Here is a 19267-nt window from a genome sequence, read left to right on the forward strand (position 1 = left end):
TATATCTAGAAAGAGAAGGTTGTTTTGTTGGGTTTTTTAAGGTGAGCGTGGTCAAATCTTATGGCGACTGTTTTATCGAGTTTTTTGGAAAAAGTGGGTTCAGAAGATTGGACAGGTTCAACAGGTTCTCTCAGCTTTTCATAATTCGTGACCCATGTATCTGGAAGGACTTTGATAAGTTCTTCTCTAGAAAGTTGTTTTGGGATTAGGGTGCACATGGTAGTTCCGTTGGTGGCATCCACTTTTAAGAGCAATGTATTGTGTCCACCTGGAAGAGAGATATCTATAGCATGATTCTGAACTCGCCAAGATATTTAGTAGTGTAAAGTAGCCTGAATAGCATTTTTAGCTTGTGGAGCACCTTGAATTTGGACTTGGAGCTTTAAAGCCTCCGTTAGATATGGATCATACAGGGACATGTTAAAATTTGGAAATATAGTGACAAAAACTGTCCCAGCATTTAGAGTGACTTCTGTGGTACCCAAATTCGCATGTTGGTACTCGTTATATCTGGTATCAGGAAGGGCAAGGCGAGCTACAACAGGTTGGCCCTTTCGTCCTTGATATGTTAATGCAATTCTAATAGCACCAAAATGGACATGGGTGAAACCATGATGTTTCCACTGTCTAGGAAAATCATCTGGAATCTGCAGAGTGATGAATTGTTCCTCCTGAGTTGCTAGAATAGGGTGCTGGTCAAGTTTTGAGGCACCAACATATTCTTTAGCTTCTTTGGGCTTTGGTTGGACCAGGGAACGGATTTGTGACCACGGGGAAACACCAAGCAAGACAGCCAAACTACAAGCACAATAGTTTTCTTACATAGTAGGATTGGGCTTCAACATCCCGAAGGACGGCTTGCCACAAACCTGACTTCAACAACCCTAAGGATGGCTTGTCAAGTTAGTCGGACAGTTTTAAAGATCGTAGATAAGAAAGTTTTTCCTACAAAATGGGCTGGCTTCCTAGCCAAGATACTCAACTCGGAAAACCTTTCGCACTACTACAGACATATTGTCAAAGCTTCAGAAAACTATGGTACTCATAGCAAGCTCAACTTGCCCAATATTTTCTAAGCCTATACTAACATAGGATCAGCCTTTCCATGCCTTTCAAAGAGAAGAACAATAGAAATTTAGAAGGCAAACATTTTATTGATATCGGAAAATTTACAGGGAAATTGTTTGATGCCCTCTAACTACTACATAGCCTCCTATTTATAGGAGTTGGAGGCTTCCACAAGACTTATCTTACATGGCACACGGGCCGCGCTAGACATGTGAAGGGCCTAATAAAACAAACCTAATAAAAGGAGCCTAATAAGACAGCCTGATAAAACGAGCCTAATAAGACAGCCTAATAAAATACAACTAATAAAACAAGCCTAGTAAAACGAGGGGAACATTATTTGAAGCATGACAACCATGTGCAAGCATGTGACCGTGGGGTCCGCTTTTGTCTTTCTTGTAAGCACGTCAGTAATCTTTATCCGACGGAGCGGTGCTTGATGGGGTCGACGGCGGAGTTGCGTATCCTTCGTCTATCTACCATTCCGGTCCATGTTTTTGCTTGAATTTTTCTTTGTTTTCTAGACTTCTTGTTCGCGACCTTATGTAGTAGCATTTTTTGTTGGATGGCCCTATCATCTCTGGATCTATTTTTGCTGAATCTTGAGATGGAAAATCCAACCTTACCTTTGTGATAGCCTGAGTGACTTCATCTTTGATTATTTCATACGGCACTCTGTACTCCTTTACTGCTTCTCGAACTCTTTCCCAATGGGGATGGTTATCAGTGTAAATCCATCGAGCCCATTCTTTTGGCCATATCTCCTTTGGGATGCACTTATTTTGCTGGAAAATAATTCTCTGTGCTTCGCTGTATTCATCTTCTAAGGACAAGACAAAGACGGGGAATTCCCACCATAGTGAAATATCTGGTTAAGCATAGACCTTCCCATCAATAATTTTTATCGGCCGATGTAACATGAGTACCTTTGCTACATAGGAGTCTTGGAAACATTGAACCCAATGTCTTCGTGGTTTGAACCATTGCAGAAACTTTTTTAGAGCAGGTTCAATCTTGTCAAAACATCGGAACATGTCGCACTTGAATTCCATGAAAATATAATACTGGTGACATAAGTACCAGAAAAACCATAATAGCTCCTGTGGAAAATCATTGTGCATGGCTATGAATACGTGACATAATGGGTATTCTGGATTGACTCAGAATGTCTTAAGGATGGATCCTCCATAGTTTCCGAAAACTAGGAGCTCATAGAAAGTCCTTCTTTCTGTGAGGATGGATGTATCAAACGGGTCCACAAACTTGCTGAAGAATTCTGGCGGATGATCTGCTATTCTTGATGGACTAGCTCCTGATGAGCTTGTAAGAATGAAAATGTTGCTAGTTAGCCTATTCTGCAGCTTGGCTTGAAATCTCTTTGAAAACTCATCTGGTCTCGATAGGAAATCCGCTAGAATATTAGCTTTCCCTTTAAGGTGCTTTACTTGGAATTTGTGAGGGGAGAACCATTGTGCCCATCTGAGAATCTGCGGATTTGGGATAATCTTTGGATTTATGTGGATCATCTTCGGGAAAGCTTTCATATCCATCTCGATAAGAAACTCTGTGTGAATTAAAAAGAAAAAAATTAAACTTTTTAATCCCATTTTTTACGGCAAGAATTTCTTTGAATGTGGAATGGTAATGTTGTTCAGCATCTTTGAACTTTCCACTGGCATATCCGCATATTTTCCGTTGGCCATCTTCAACTTCAAAAAGTACTGCACTCCAATATTCGTTGCTGGCATCTGTCTGCAATATCTTTTTCCCGTCTGATGGAATATGGAGGGCTTTAACCTCTTTTGAGATTTCTTTTATCTTCTGAACTGCTTCATCCTGTTCCTTTCCCCAACCTTGGGCATTCTTTTTGAGCATTTTTGTAAGTGGAGCAATGTCTGTAGAGACATTAGTGATAAAATATCTAACGTAATTAATCAAACCTAAAAACTGTTGGAGCTGCTTCGTTGTAAAATTGGCGTCTGGGAATTTGAGCAGTTCTTGACAATTATGTGGCCCTAGGCTGTATGCTCCATAAACAAAATGCATCCCTAGAAAATCAATTTCCATCCTAGCAAGAATCATCTTTTTCTGTGAGAGCATGATTCCAGTTTTCTCCACTAGGCCATTGAATTGTTGCAGTAACGTGAGGTGTTCTTCCATAGTGTAACTAAAGAGTAAGATGTCATCAATGTAGACTAGTGATGTATGGAGGATGGGTTGAAATAATTTTATCATGGCCTTTTGGAACAATGAGGGTGCCGTTTTCAACCCAAAGGGCATGACCTTCCATTGAAAGTGGTGATCGGGTATACAAAACCCTATTTTTGGTCTATCTGCTGGGTGTATTCCCAATTGCCAAAACCCTGATTTAAGGTCAAACTTGGAAAAGTATTTAGCTTTGGCTAAGTGTGAAAAAAGGGTGAGTTTATTTGGGATAAGGAATTTATCATCTTTGAGGAAATAGTTAAGAGGTTGATAGTTTATGACTAATCAGAATTTACCTCTTGTTTGTTCTGCCCGTTTATTAACATAGAACGCCTCGCATGCCCATTGTGAACTAGAGGGCTCGATAAGTCCAAACTCCAAGAGCTCTTCGCATTCTTTTTTCGCAAGCTGAAGATGATCCGGATTCATGCCAGAGTAACTTGCCTTCGTTGGATTGATGCTTTCATGCTTCTTGAAGGGGAGTTTAATGAAAAACTCCTCATTTAGCCATAGAGGCTTTTTGCATTTTCCCATAAACTCCTTGTGAGAATTCGCACATGAATGCTCCACCAACTGCTTTTCTATCTCCATGATCTGTTCAGTATCAGTTATTTGGAATAATCGTAAAACATATGTATATGGCTTGAATTGTTTCTTGAACGTTATTCCATGGGCTTTGATCTGGAGCTGATCTTTAAGTTGGCAGAAGATATCAAATCCGACAATGAGATCTTTTCCTGGTACATCTGATCCAATCAGCTTTGTTCGAAACTTCAACCCTGGGAAGAATTCAATTGTTATTGGATGCTTTGTGATGACTGTGGTGGTTAGGACTCCAGTCCCAGCAGTGTTGAAATCTTTGAAATGTGGAATCCATTGATCCTCGGGAAGGACGGTTGGGTTCATCAATGAACATGCCACTCAAGTGTCCACGAAGGCAATAACCTGGATTAGTTTATCCAATTTGGATGGATAAGCATTAAGCTGGACCTGCGGGATCACCATGATGTTGTTGATATCTTCTTAAGCCTTTCCCTCTGGTTCTGAAATCTGGTAATATTCATCGTCATATTCTTCGTACACATCTACGGAAAAGAGGGTATTCTCTGTAGGTTCGTCCTCTAATGAGAGTACAGATTCAAGATCGCCATCTTCAGCTTGATGGATACCAGTGTAGTACTCTATTTTAGTAAGAAGCTTGATCGATCTTCTAGATTGGGGACAATTTTTTGCATAATGCCCAATCTTGTTGCAGATGAAGCATCTATCATTTTTTCGGGACTTGCCTGGGCTCTTCCTCCTGAAATATTTCGTGCGCCTCCTGAACTGGGATCCTTCTCGTGAAGGCCTTGGCCATTTGAATCGCTTGAACTTTCCCTTTCGTCTGGGGACATAGCAGGAACAGCTTGACCCAGTAATTAGGTCAGACTTTCCGCAAGCTTTATCAAGGGCTGGATTGTTTCGTATGATCTGCTTCAAAACAGATCTCTTTGTGTAGATATCATCCAACGCTAGAAATATGGCTTGCCTGATGTAGCCGAATGGTGGGATCGTTATTGATTGAAACCTCTCCTCAACGATCGTCATGGTCCGGCTTGCTAACATCTTCGGAAGTGTTGAAAATGGATATCGATGGCATCTCTGTCAAATGCTAAGCATTTCATTTCAAAAAACTGTATCCTTAGTTTTTCTTGCCTTTGGCCGGTATCTCCACAAAATACCTCTTGGAGTATTTTGATGTTGTAAGCGAAGTCTTGGGATATGAGAAACATATTCTTGTATTGTGTCCCAAGTGAATTCCACCAGTCTCGGAGAATTCCGGAGAACCTTGAAGTGAATTCTGACAGGATCATATACTTTTCCCGTTCGACAAGGTTCTTTGTCACCATCCAAGTGAAGAAATCTTGGATCATTTGGGGCCATCTTGATACTTTGATATCATCCAGACTGAAAGTATGGAATCCAATCCCAACGAATTTTGCCGTTGTTGGTTCTGGCCTTCTCTCTTGAATTGGCTCATCTGTCATCCCGTCCTGATCATCATCTACTTCAGAGATTTCTGGTTCTCTGGGTTGATTCATGAATATTGGCGGGTTATTTTCTTCCGAAGAGTCAACCGGATCCTAGGGTATCATCCTCCTCTACATCCTTTGTGGGTCGGGTCATATAGAGGTCAGGAATATTATGGGCCAAGATCATCAAGTTTTCCAGCTCGGGTTCTTTTGAACTTTCCCCGTGTTCTTTCTTTCGTTTGGACGGCTTTTGAGCCGCCATAGAGTCTTTCCTTTCCCAAACCATTTTTGCAATGTCAAACACAGGTTCATTGTTTTGTTTTTGGCAAAAGGCATAGAGTCTCGCTTTGTGGATGGGAGCACAGTGAAAGAATGGTCAAGCTTTGGTGGGGAGTATATTTGTGAGAACATAGGGAAAAAGGCGGGTTTTGATGGGCAGCTTTGTGTTTTTTACGGTTCAAGGTGACCATATCTCAGTAGCTGTATTTGTTCTTTAAGGTCTGCCATTTCCTTTTGTTGTTGGTTAAAGAAATGGAAAGGGGAAGTGCCTGGTGGACAAATCTCATACTGCATGTTTGTCATTCGCAATTCGAGGGCTTTGATTAGTCCAGCATGCTGAGAAGATGCTTGTTCAACCTTCTTCTCAATTGTCTCCACCCTGCCCATCATCTTATTCTGTGTGTGAGAAACATTTCTGATGGAAGTGCTAATATTAGTTAACACTTTGTTTTGGCAAATGGCATTTTCGGATTGCCAATTGATTGTCGCTTCCACTTCACTTGTTGGTGGCTTTTCTCCCGTGGGCAGCACAACATTTTGCCTTGGAATTTTTGGGGCATGGCTTGCACCATCCTTTTCAAAAGGTTGTTGTGGGGGAAATTCAGTGGTGTGACTGGAGCTGGAGGGGTTCATCATGAATATTTCTGGCTTTGGGATACTTGGGTTTGAAGGTTTGTGATGTAAATTTTGGTTAGGGAGAGATGGCCAATTTGGGGTTTGTACGAAACAAGGAATTCATATTTTCCTGGACGGCTCAGTGAACCGATAGATGAGTCTCCTTCTTCATACCTTGTTCGGAACTTTCTTTCAGAGTTTCCCCCTTTTTTCTTTGATTTGGCTCTTCTTGTATGGTGTTCATCCCATTCAACTTCATCATCAAGACATTCTTGACAGTCACATTGGATATCCTATGGGCATTGTCCCGTGAAAGGACATTTGAACCACCATATTTCATGACCTTCATTATCAAACTGCTTTATCCAGTCATGTTCGCTCATGATACCGGTGAGATGGTAAGCGAATGTTTCAGGGTCATCTTGGTGTGCTTGGTTATGAGTGGGTTGGTACATCTGGAAAGAGAAGGTTGTTTTGTTGGGTTTTTTAAGGTGAGAGTGGTCAAAGCTTATGGCGACTGTTTTATCGGGTTTTTTGGAAAAAGTTGGTTCAGAAGATTGGAGAGGTTCAACAGGTTGTCTCATCTTTTCATAATTCGTGACCCATGTATCTGGAAGGACTTTGATAAGTTCTTCTCTAGAAAGCTGTTTTGGGATTTGGGTGCACATGGTAGTTTCGTTGGTGGCATCCACTTTTAAAAGCAAAACATTTTCTCCACCTGGAAAACCCCTCATAAACCCATACTCTGCTTTTGCTAAAAAGACATGTTCCTCGTGGTCACAAATCCGTTCCCTGGTCCAACCAAAGCCCAAAGAAGCTAAAGAATATGTTGGTGCCTCAAAACCTGACCAGCACCCTATTCTAGCAATTCAGGAGGAACAATTCATCACTCTGCAGATTCCAGATGATTTTCCTAGATAGTGGAAACATCATGGTTTCACCCATGTTCAGTTTGGTGCTATTAGAATTGCATTAACATATCAAGGACGAAAGGGCCAACCTGTTATAGCTCGCCTTGCCCTTCTTGATACCAGATATAACGAGTACCAACATGCGAATTTGGGTACCACAGAAGTCACTCTAAATGCTGGGACAGTTTTTGTCACTATATTTCCAAATTTTAACATGTCCCTGTATGATCCAGATCGAACGGAGGCTTTAACGCTCCAAGTCCAAATTCAAGGCTGTTACATCTCGCGTTTACACAAGTTGGAAAGCGTACGAGTTCAATGACATTAGTAACGGAATAAGTTTGATGAAATTTGAAACTGTTATATAAGGTCTTGATATGATATTTCAAGAACAAAAGTTTTGGAAGCTTATGTATTTCAAAGAAATATTAAAATATTAGTGTATGAGATTATATCTTATGATTTTACTTTTTATATTAAAATAATTGGAGGGGTGGCATATTATCCACGTACCACATGGATTTTGGACATGTATTAGACATCATCATTACCTATTCATTCTTTATAATTAAGAAATTTGGCCAGCAATAATCTTTTTCTGATGAGTTTCCATCTGACTCCATAACATTCCGTATTTTTGGATTAGGAAATTGAATCGTCCAACAGGAGAAAATTTATCCAAGTCGGAGGATTCGATCATATTCAAGGATAAAAATCGAGAGCTCGGTGTACAAAGAGTTTGAGGTCCCAAAATAATTTAGGTCTTAACAAGTGTGACCACGGGGATTGAGAATAATATTTTGTGTGTACCAAAAGAGACTATGGACTAGTGCTAGATGTTATATCTCGTATTTTTGTACGATTGGATTATTCGTAAATAAGTTTAAGGACAAGATTAATCTTGAGATATGAGACGAGGATTTTTAATCCCGATTTATTATTGCTCGGCTTACTAATTAATTGCAAATAGTGTGGGAACATTAGCAAAGTGAGAAATTAACTAACCATGATTAGATTATTAAATGAAGATTAGGAATTAATTAAGATTAATTAAGTGTATTAAATGGACCCCACTATAACACGACCAAATCTGATTGATCCATGCCATAGTGGGACATGTGTCAATTGGTGGCTTAAGTAGTAAGCTCTAGATATAATATAAATGAGAATGGTACATAAGAAATTCTTGAAGTGGGTTCTACCTAATTTTTGTCTTATATATATTTGGATAACTTTGGACTAGGGGCAGCCACGTTTTCCTCCTATTTAGCTTAGTTGTCCTACTAGCTAATTACCACTATAGGGATATATAACAATATTAGGCTTACAAAGTGTGCTATATATATCTGTAGGGTAGTTTTATATATCTACACGTAAAGATTAAAATACTATAATCTTAGGAAATTGGTAGGGAGTTCATAGATAGCTGCTGCTATGATTTTATGATCGTGGTTTTGTGCAAAACAATTGGATAGATCCCAACACAACAAGTTCGTTGTTTCAACTTAGAGTTCATTAAATCCGGGCTTTATTTAAAGGAAAGTAAAGTGGAAGAAGATTATTTTTTTGCCATATTAGGTAAGAAATATTCTCTCCTCGGTATATTTGTTTAGCCAAATTTATTAAGGTAAGGTTTAATATTCTCCTACATATTTTAGAAGATGATTAGTCTTTGTATGAATTAGTGGATGTGAAAGAGATTGCAAGAGTTGTGTATGTTGATATGGAAGTGGAGTTTGAGCCGTATGGGGCTAATTTAAACTAGCTATGGTAAATTAAGTTTAATTAGTGGTATGGTTGTTGTTATCATGGATTATATGGCGAAAGGATTAGAAAGTTAAAGTTGAAATTTTGTTGATATGAATATGCTGTTGTTTTCGTTGAATTGAAGGAATTGAAGATATGATTGTATCCATATGTTGTTGTTGGTATGTCTGTGTCAACAGGAGAGCAATTGGAAATTTGGGATAGGCGCATGTATAGGGGAAGTGCTGCCGGATTTTCGCTAGATTTTTAGATAATAGAAAACCCTAAACGAGGATATATAAACTAAAATGTAGGTTCAATAAGAAATGGGTTATAGAATTGTGGACTAGAAAATATAGTTACTAACGATAACGTTACTTTTATATAAATAGGCTAAAAGGGCGACGAGGCGAAAAGGATTCATGAATAGTCACTGACAGGTATGTAAAGCCTACCTTTCTTTCTTTTGGCATGGCCTTTATGAAACGAACAAATAACACATATGTATGCTTTTAAAGAAAATCCTATTCTTAAAGCCACTAGGATGGCCAATATCTTTGACTTCCATAAGCCATTCCATATGGTTTGATACGTACTTATGATGTCCGAAGTTCTATTCGATATGTTTCCGAATGTTGTTCGAAAAATATTTGATATGGCTAAAGTCTTGGATATATATTCTGATACGTACATATGACTCTAAAGGCTCCATTCGATTTGATCCATAAGGATATTTGAAAGTTTCCTAATATGATTGTTACTTGAATTTCCAAAAAGAGCTTCTGAAACGTTTTTAGAACGTTCTGTACTTTAAAAGTTCGTAACTTTCGTATACTAATTCCGATTGACCCGAAACTGATTTCTGTGCCTTCGGATGTCGTAAATATATTTGTCCATCGAGTTTTGGAATTTATTTAATTATATACATTTAGTTTCTCACTACTCCACTCGTGGATGTCTCAATGCTGCTTTCACTGAGCTCGAGCCAGGATATGTTATCACGCGTATTCCACTGCATTGTTCGCCGTGCCTCGATGTGAGGGGGCAGGTATACATGTACATGGGTTGTGGAGTATGCTGTGCCATGTACACACATTCTGATATATGATAATATGATATGATATGGCCATCGAATATGTTTGATATGTGCACATTCTGATATGATATGATATGTTACGGAGCAATTCCCTACTCTGGAGTATGCTGTGTTGTGGCGCCAGTGACGGGGTGGCGACCACGTTCTGTTCACCGAGTCCTATAATGAGGGCCGGATATGGCATATGCTCTGACATGTATTATCTCTGTTCTGTGAGTAAGCATTTTGACATTCCGGTTACTGTACTTATATTTTGTACCCTCTGTTCAGATTATGATTCTGTTTATTGTACTTTATGATTTACATACTCGGTACATATTCCGTACTGACCCCCTTTCTTCGGGGGCTGCGTTTCATGCCACGCAGGTACAGACGACTGATTTACCGATCCGCCCGCTTAGGATTCTATTCTGCTGTCTTGGAGTGCTCGGTTGTCCGGAGCCTGCGTCTTGGTACAGTCTTTTGCCATTGTACATATGTATGTGGTTCAGGGGAATGACGGGGCCCTGTCCCGTCTTGTGATTCTGTTGCTATCTGTAGAGGTCAGTAGACATACATGTGGGTTGTGTATATGTTTTGGGTTGATATGATCTGTGATAGCCTTATCGGTTTCCACGCGTTAAATATGCTTATCTGTGATAATTAGTAACGCTAATCGACTCTTATATATATATATATATATATATATATATATATATATATATATATTCTGCTAATATGTTGGTTTGGGTTATTGGGTACCTTCGAGTGTCCAACACGGACACTAGTCGCGGCCTACGGGGTTGGGTCGTGACAAAGGCGCTCCACAAGCTAAAAATGCTATTCAGGCTACTTTACACTACCAAATAGCTTGGCGAGTTCATAATCATGCTATGGATATCTCTCTTCCAGGTGGAGAAAATACTTTGCTCTTAAAAGTGGATGCCACCAACGGAACTACCATGTGCACCCAAATCCCAAAATAGCTTTCTAGAGAAGAACTTATCAAAGTCCTTCGAGATACATGGGTCACGAATTATGAAAAGCTGAGAGAACCTGTTTGACCTCTCCAATCTTCTGAACCCACTTTTTCCAAAAAAACCCGATAAAATAGTCGCCATAAGCTTTGACCGCTCTCACCTTAAAAAACCCAACAAAACAACCTTCTCTTTCCAGATGTACCAACCCTGTTATAACCAAGCACACCAAGATGACCCTCAAACATTAGCTTACCATCTTCCAAGTATCATGAGCGAACATGACTGGATAAAGCAGTTCGATAATGAAGGTCATGAAGTATGGTGGTTCAAATATCCTTTCACGGGACACTGCCCATGGGATATCCAATGTGACTATCAAGAATGTCTTGACGATGAAATTAAATGGGATGAACACCATACAAGAAGAGCTAAATCAAAGAAAAAAGGGGGAAACTCTGAAAGAAAGTTCCGAACAAGGTATGAAGAAGGAGACTCATCTATCGGTACACTGAGCCATCCAGGAAAATATGAATTCCTTGTTTCGTAAAAACCCCAGAGTTGGCCATCTCTCCCTAACCAAAATTTACATCACAAACCTTCAAGCCCAAGTATCCCAAAGCAAGAAATATTCATGATGAACCTCTCCAGCTCCAGTCACACCACTGAATTTCCCCCACAACAAACTTTTGAAAAGGATGGTGCAAGCCATGCCCCAAAAATTCCAAGGAAAAATGTTGTGCTACCCACGGGAGAAAATCCACCAACAAGTGAAGTGGAAGCGACAATCAATTGGCAATCCGAAAATGCCATTTGCCAAAACAAAGTGTTAACTAATATTAGCACTTCCATCAGAAATGTTGCTCACACACAGAATAAGATGATGAGCAGGGTGGATACAATTGAGAAGAAGGTGGAACAAGCATCTTCTCAGCATGCTGGACTGATCAAAGTCATGGAATTGCGAATGACAAACATGCAGTATAAGATTTGTCCACCAGGCACTTCCCTTTTCCATTTCTTTAACCAACAACAAAAGGAAATGGCAGACCATAAAGAACAAATACAGCTACTGAGATATGGTCACCTTGAACCGCAAAAAACACAAAGCTGCCCATCAAAACCCGCCTTTTTTCCCCATGTCCTCACAAACATACTCACCACCAAAGCTTGACCATTCTTTCACTGTGCTCCCATCCACAAAGCGAGACCTTATGCCTTTTACCCAAAAACAAAACAATGAACATGCGTTTGACATTGCAAAAATGATTTGGGAAAGGAAACACTCTATGGCGGCCCAAAAGCAGTCCAAAAGAAAGAAAGAACTCGAGGAAAGTTCAAAAGAACCCGAGCTGGAAAACTTGATGATCTCGGCCCATAATATTCCTAACCTCTACATGACCCGACCCACAAAGGATGTAGAGGAGGATGATACCCTAGGATCCAGTGACCAAGATTCATATGATACTGATCCTACGGAAGCAAGCTTTGAGACAAGCGAAGATTCCTCAGTTGACTCTTCAGAAGAAACTAACCCGCCAATATTCATGAATCAACCCAGAGAACCAGAAATCTCTGAGGTAGATGATGATCGGGACGGGATGACAGATGAGCCAATTCCAGAAAGAAGGCCAAAACCAACAACAGCAAAATTCGTTGGGACTGGATTCCATACTTTCAGTCTGGATGATATCAAAGTATCAAGATGGCCCTAAAGGATCCAAGATTTCTTCACTTGGATGGTGACAAAGAATCTTATCGAACGGGAAAAGTATATGATCCTGTCAGAATTCACTTCAAGGTTCTCCGGAATTCTCCGAGACAGGTGGAATTCACTTGGGACACAAGACAAGAATATGTTTCTCACATCCCAAGACAGAGATGCCATCGATATCCATTTTCAAAAGATGGGTAAAATGTTCTTTGAGTTAGGCGGAGAAGCTAGTCTCAAGCAAGCCTTTGTTTCATCACTTCCGAAGATGTTAGCAAGCCGGACCATGACGATCGTTGAAGAGAAGTTTCAGTCAATAACAATCCCACCGATCGGCTACATCAGGCAAGCCATATTTCTAGCGTTGGATGATATCTGCACAAAGAGATCTGTTTTGAAGCAGATCATACGAAACAATCCAGCCCTTGATAAAGCCTGCAGAATGTTTGACCTAATTACTGGGTCAACCTGTTCGTGCCATGTCCCCAGACGAAAGGGAAGGTTCAAGCGATTCAAATGGCCAAGGCCTTCACGAGAAGGATCCCAGTTCAGGAAGCGCACGAACTATTTCAGGAGAAAGAGCCCAGGCAAGTCCCGAAAAAATGATAGATGCTTCATCTGCAACAAGATTGGGCATTATGCAAAAACTTGTCCCCAATGCAGAAGGTCGATCAAGCTTCTTACTGAAATAGAGGACTACACTGGTATCCATCTAGCTGAAGATGGCGATCTTGAATCTGTACTCTCATTAGAGGACGAACCCACAGAGTAGACCCTCTTTTCCATAGATGTGTACAAAGAATATGGCGATGAATATTACCATATTTCAGAACCATAGGGAAAGGCTCAAGAAGATATCAAGAGCATCATGGTGATCCCACAGGTCCAACTTAAAGTTTATCCATCCAAATGGGATAAACCAATCCAGGTTATTGCCTTCATGGACACTGGAGCGGCATGTTCATTGATGAACCCAGCCGTCCTTCCTGAGGACCAATGGATTCCACATTTCAAAGATTTCAACACTGCTGGGACTGGAGTCCTAACCACCACATTCATCACAAAGCATCCAATCACAATTGAATTCTTCCCAGGGTTGAAGTTTCGAACAAAGGTGATTGGATCAGATATACCAGGAAAAGATCTCATTGTAGGATTTGACATCTTCAGCCAACTTAAAGATCAGCTCCAGATGAAAGCCCATGGAATAACGTTCAAGAAACAATTCAAGCCATATACAGATGTTTTACGATTATTCCAAATAACTGATGCTGAACAGATCAAGGAGATAGAAAAGCAGTTGGTGGAGCATTCATGTGCGGATTCTCACAAGGAGTTTATGTGAAAATGCAAAAAGCCTCTATGGCTAAATGAGGAGTTTTTCATTAAAGTCCCCTTCCAGAAGAATGAAAGCTTCAATCCAACGAAGGCAAGTTACTCTGGCATGAATCCGGATCATCTTCAGCTTGCGAAAAAAGAATGCGAAGAGCTCTTGGAGTTTGGACTTATCGAGCCCTCTAGTTCACAATAGGCATGCGAGGCGTTCTATGTCAATAAACGGGTAGAACAAACAAGAGGTAAATTCTGATTAGTCATAAACTATCAGCCTCTTAACTATTTCCTCAAAGATGATAAATTCCCTATCCCAAATAAACTCACCCTTTTTTCACACTTAGCCAAAGCTAAATACTTTTCAAAGTTTGACCTTAAATCAGGGTTTTGGCAATTGGGAATACACCCAGCAGATAGACCAAAAATAGGGTTTTGCATACCCGATCACCACTTTCAATGGAAGGTCATGCCCTTTGGGTTGAAAACGGCACCCTCATTGTTCCAAAAGGCCATGATAAAATTATTTCAACCCATCCTCCATACATCACTAGTCTACATTGATGACATCTTACTCTTTAGTGACACTATGGAAGAACACCTCACGTTGCTGCTACAATTCCATGACCTAGTAGAGAAAAATGGAATCATGCACTCACAGAAAAAGATGATTCTTACTAGGAAGGAAATTGATTTTCTGGGGATGCATCTTGTTCATGGGGCATACAGCCCAGGGCCACATATTTTCCAAGAACTGCTCAAATTCCCAGACACCAATTTTACAACGAAGCAGCTCCAACAGTTTTTAGGTGTGATTAATTACGTTACATATTTTATCCCTAATGTCTCTACATACATTGCTCCACTTACAAAAATGTCACGACCCAACCCCGTAGGCCGTGACTAGTGCCCGAATTGGACACTCATGTCACTTGTCAACTATAATCATTTATAACTAGTATGTCATGAACTTATTTGTATAAAAAGGTATGGTGTTTTTTTAAAGCTGTCAAAATTTTTTTTTTGTATGTCGTAGGCACCTGTCTCCTGAATAATTAAAATTTTTAAACAACAACATATATATATTCCTACGCAAGCCGACAAGGCTGCCACGATATGCAACATACCAAACATACATATATATGCAAGCCGACAAGGCTGCCATTACGAATGGGTACGCCCCAAACATATGTCATAATCATAAAACGCGTCAACAACCATAAACAGACCCACACAAATGTCCACAGACCTCTAAGAGTAATGACCGTATCATATGGCGGGACAGGGCCCCGCCGTACCCAAATAAACTCATATGAATTCAACATAAGGGAGTTATACCAAAAGCTAGGCTCCGGAACAAAGGAGCAGTCAAAATAGCTGAATAAGTGTCCTAAGCTGGCGGATCTCCGAAATGAACGTCTGTACCTGCGGGCATGAACGCAGCCCCCCAAAGAAAGGGGGTCAGTACGGAATATGTACTGAGTATGTAAAGCATGAAACATAGTGATAGACTCATACTGAGATAAGATGTATAGGACTCAATGCAACTAACAAAATTTCATAAAGACTTGCCTTTGAACATATTTCATCTATATCATTCTCATATCAATGTCAATATAGTGTTTTGTAATCAAAGCTGCATAATCATTCTGTATATAACATGTATACGTGTCCCGGCCCTCTAGTGAGGGGCTCGGTAATTAAAATCATAGTATCATAAACATGCACATAGACGTGTCCCGGCCCTTTCGTAAGGGACTCGGTAATAAGGAATATATATGCCCTCCTGGCCACCATCTCCATATCATCATATCATCACATCATCATATCATCATATATATATAACGTGTCCCGGCCCTCTAGTGAGGGACTCGGTGAATATAGTCATAGCATCATAAACATAAACATATACGTGTCCCGGCCCTTTAATGAGGGACTCGGTAATAATATAGTAGATGTGCGCACGAGAACGTGTCCTGGCCCGGGACTCAGTGAAGGATATAGCGATAAGCACGAGCAGAATAATAAGCAACCACATATATGAAATGCATCTTTTGAGACTCAATAGATAAGCAACTAACCAGCTCTAAAGTATTGGGATAATAATCATATTCAATTCTTTTCAACTCTCATTATAAGCCATAGCAAGGAACGTTTCAGCTTTCATGTACATGTATCAATTTTCATGATGTAGCTTTTGAAAATCAAGTATACTTCTATACATGCCATTCTTTTAAGAGTAGGAACTTCTATACATCATTCATTAGTCAATCATGTAGTAGGCTCGTGACAATAGCATTAAGGAAATATAGAATCATAAGTCATGCATGGAACTAGAGAATAGAATTTACCCCAAGGTTCATATCATTTCATACTTACGTCTAGGACATGCCAAGAAAAGAAGGAATAAGCTTTACATACCTTTAGCGTTTAGTCGTATTATAACTTGTACTTGCTGCCCAAAAACACTTATCCTATATCAAGACATCAAGAGCTACAATTAGTCTACGAGGGAATTCAATACGTACTTTAACGTCAACAATCCCTTTCAAACATTTAGACGACGTTTCGTTCGCATTCAAATCAACTACATACAACCACCCCAACATCAATAATCATATGTTCAATACCAATCCGGACAGCCCACATAACATTCCAAATATCCCACATTCACAACATTCCATAACGATTCACATACGGCTACTACATTCTCAAGTTACTCCTAATAATCCGTAGCCTTAACGTTTTCGTGTAACAACTTTACAACAACCCAAACAACGTAAATACAATATATATTCTTAACTATCATTAGTATTTCCAATTTAAAGAATACAACATGTCCAAAACAGTTCCTAACCACAACACGCCCAAAACAGTCCCTAACCAATCAACACGCCCAAAACAGTCCCTAACCAACAACATAAAGGTGCCCGGAATTCTTGCAAACGTTTACGAACATACCAAGCAAACCACATATGATTCTTACACATTATTTCATGTCTTCATTTCATATAATTTCAGTAAAATACGACCAGCAGTCACAAGATAAATATATCACCAAATTCGTACGCAAATAGCTACATTGTCGACACTAAAACCTTACAACGACAACATGTTTAATGACATTACTTTCATGATCCTTGGAACTGTTTTAGCATCATTTACATTCTTATAACAGCCCACAATTCATTCCAATTTCGACCTGAATCATTGCACTTCACTTTCACTAAACGTTCACAACAAGAATCAACACTCAACACATACAAATTCACCTCTAGCACTAAAACAGTCCACTGTTTTGGACTGCTTATATGCTTCAACATAATTCATTTCTTTAACACCTTAATTCACATATTCAACATGCACACAATACACCACAATGTCCATAACAACAACAATCAAAATGTGACACAAAACAGTCCACAAATTCCTCTAAAACAGCCCCCTCACACGGCTTCAACACAACTACAACAACTTCATGATTTTCATTCATTTATCCATACTACAACACATTCAATCCATTTCCAATACATGTACAAGAATATTAAGCATCATTTCACCTAAGTTTATAGCACACAGCCCACTTCAACTTCAACAACAACAGTCCCTAACTTACGATAACATCTAAGTCCATATATCGCTTGTATATCAACGTTTCCTCCATGTATACACCATATTAAACCTTTAATCCAAATTAATAACATGAGTAGGAGGTTGAAATTACCTTTAACAATCAGAATCTTCAAGAATCTTGTTCCTCTTTCCAGCTTCTTGCTTACAACACAAGGAAAACTTAGGCTACAACTTCTCTTTAACTAATATCATGTCAAGGGTCTAGGATTTAGCTTATATGATGGCTCAATTAGAAAGGGGGTTTGGGAGAGAAAATAAGGGTTCTTGGATCTGTTTAAGTCGTGTGAAGTGATATAGGGAAAAGTGGTGGCTTATATATTAAGTTTAATGGGCCTCATGGGCCGAAATATGAGTGTTTGGGTCGGGTCCAAACTTGCTGCCCTGCCAGCCCAAATTGAATCGTCCATATCTCCTTATCCCGATATCATTTTGATGAGAGGTTTGTTGCGTTGGAAACTAGACTCGATGAACTTAATTTTAGACTTTTGAAACACCTTAAAACTCCTCATATGCTAGGAGATATGCCTCCTACAATATAGGCTAAAATCGGGTCCGAAATCTTTACTGAAGTTGTTCCGATTCATTTTGTTTAACTTCTAATCCTCTTCCAACCTCATGTAACCTCTTATACATACATATACACACTCATATACATACTCATAACATGATTTCAAATCCTTTAGGTTACCATGTCACCTCGGGATACTTAAGGCAACCATATATATAACGATATTCTTACTAACTCGACTAACTTTCCTTGAACCTTCATAACTCATTTTTTTCTTGTTTTACTTCAAGTAGCATGGATTATTATGGAGTGTAACAAAAAATGCTCAAGAAGAATGCCCAAGGTTGGGGAAAGGAACAGGATGAAGTAGTTCAGAAGATAAAAGAAATCTCAAAAGAGGTTAAAGCCCTCCATATTCCATCAAACGGGAAAAAGATATTGCAGACAGATGCCAGCAACGAATATTGGAGTGCGATACTTTTTGAAGTTGAAGATGGCCAATGGAAAATATGCGAATATGCCAGTGGAAAGTTCAAAGATGCTGAACAACATTACCATTCCACATTCAAAGAAATTCTTGCCGTAAAAAATGGGATTAAAAAGATAATTTGTTTTTAATTCACACAGAGTTTCTTATCGAGATGGATATGAAAGCTTTCCCGAAGATGATCCACATAAGTCCAAAGATTATCCCAAATCCGCAGATTCTCAGATGGGCACAATGGTTATCCCCTTACAAATTCCAAGTAAAGCACCTCAGGGAAAGATAATCTTCTAGCGGATTTCCTATCCAGGTCAGATGAGTTTTCAAAGAGATTTCAAGCCAAGCTGCAGAAGAGGCTAACTAGCAACATTTTCATGCTTACAAGTTCTCCAGGAGCTAGTCCATCCAGAATAGCAGATCATCCGCCAGAATTCTTCAGCAAGTTTGTGGACCCGTTTGATCCATCCATCCTCACAGAAAGAAGGACTTTCTATGAGCTCCTAGTTTTCAGAAACTATAGAGGATCCATCCTTAAGCCATTCTGAGTCAATCCAGAATACCCATTCTGTCACGTATTCATAGCCATGCACAATGATTTTCCACAGGAGCTATTTTGGTTTTTCTGGTACTTGTGTCACCAGTATTATATTTTCATGGAATTCCAGTGCGACATGTTCCGATGTTTTGACAAGATTGAACCTGCTCTCAAAAGGT

General features: G+C 39.6%; 1 protein-coding gene and 1 long non-coding RNA gene across 2 annotated transcripts; both read right to left on the reverse strand.

The window, feature by feature from the left end:
* Positions 1–4296: 4296 nt before the first annotated feature.
* Positions 4297–4860, reverse strand: LOC132639387 (uncharacterized). Its single transcript, XM_060355837.1, has one exon. The coding sequence runs from the start codon at positions 4858–4860 to the stop codon at positions 4297–4299; it is 564 nt and encodes a 187-aa protein (XP_060211820.1).
* Positions 4861–14953: 10093 nt separating this feature from the next.
* LOC132642456 (uncharacterized) lies at positions 14954–17944 on the reverse strand. Its single transcript, XR_009583172.1, has 3 exons — positions 17653–17944; positions 16350–16402; positions 14954–15353 (listed from the first exon to the last, which is right to left on the reverse strand). It is a non-coding gene; the product is annotated as an uncharacterized LOC132642456 (long non-coding RNA).
* Between the last annotated feature and the right edge of the window lie 1323 nt (positions 17945–19267).

The sequence above is a fragment of the Lycium barbarum genome, chromosome 5 (genome assembly GCF_019175385.1).
Source record: "Lycium barbarum isolate Lr01 chromosome 5, ASM1917538v2, whole genome shotgun sequence".
NCBI lineage: Eukaryota > Viridiplantae > Streptophyta > Magnoliopsida > Solanales > Solanaceae > Lycium > Lycium barbarum.

Bases quoted from the DNA above. Each gene is read 5' to 3' on its own strand.
- LOC132639387 (XM_060355837.1), bottom strand. From the start codon at position 4,860: ATGACGATCGTTGAGGAGAGGTTTCAATCAATAACGATCCCACCATTC.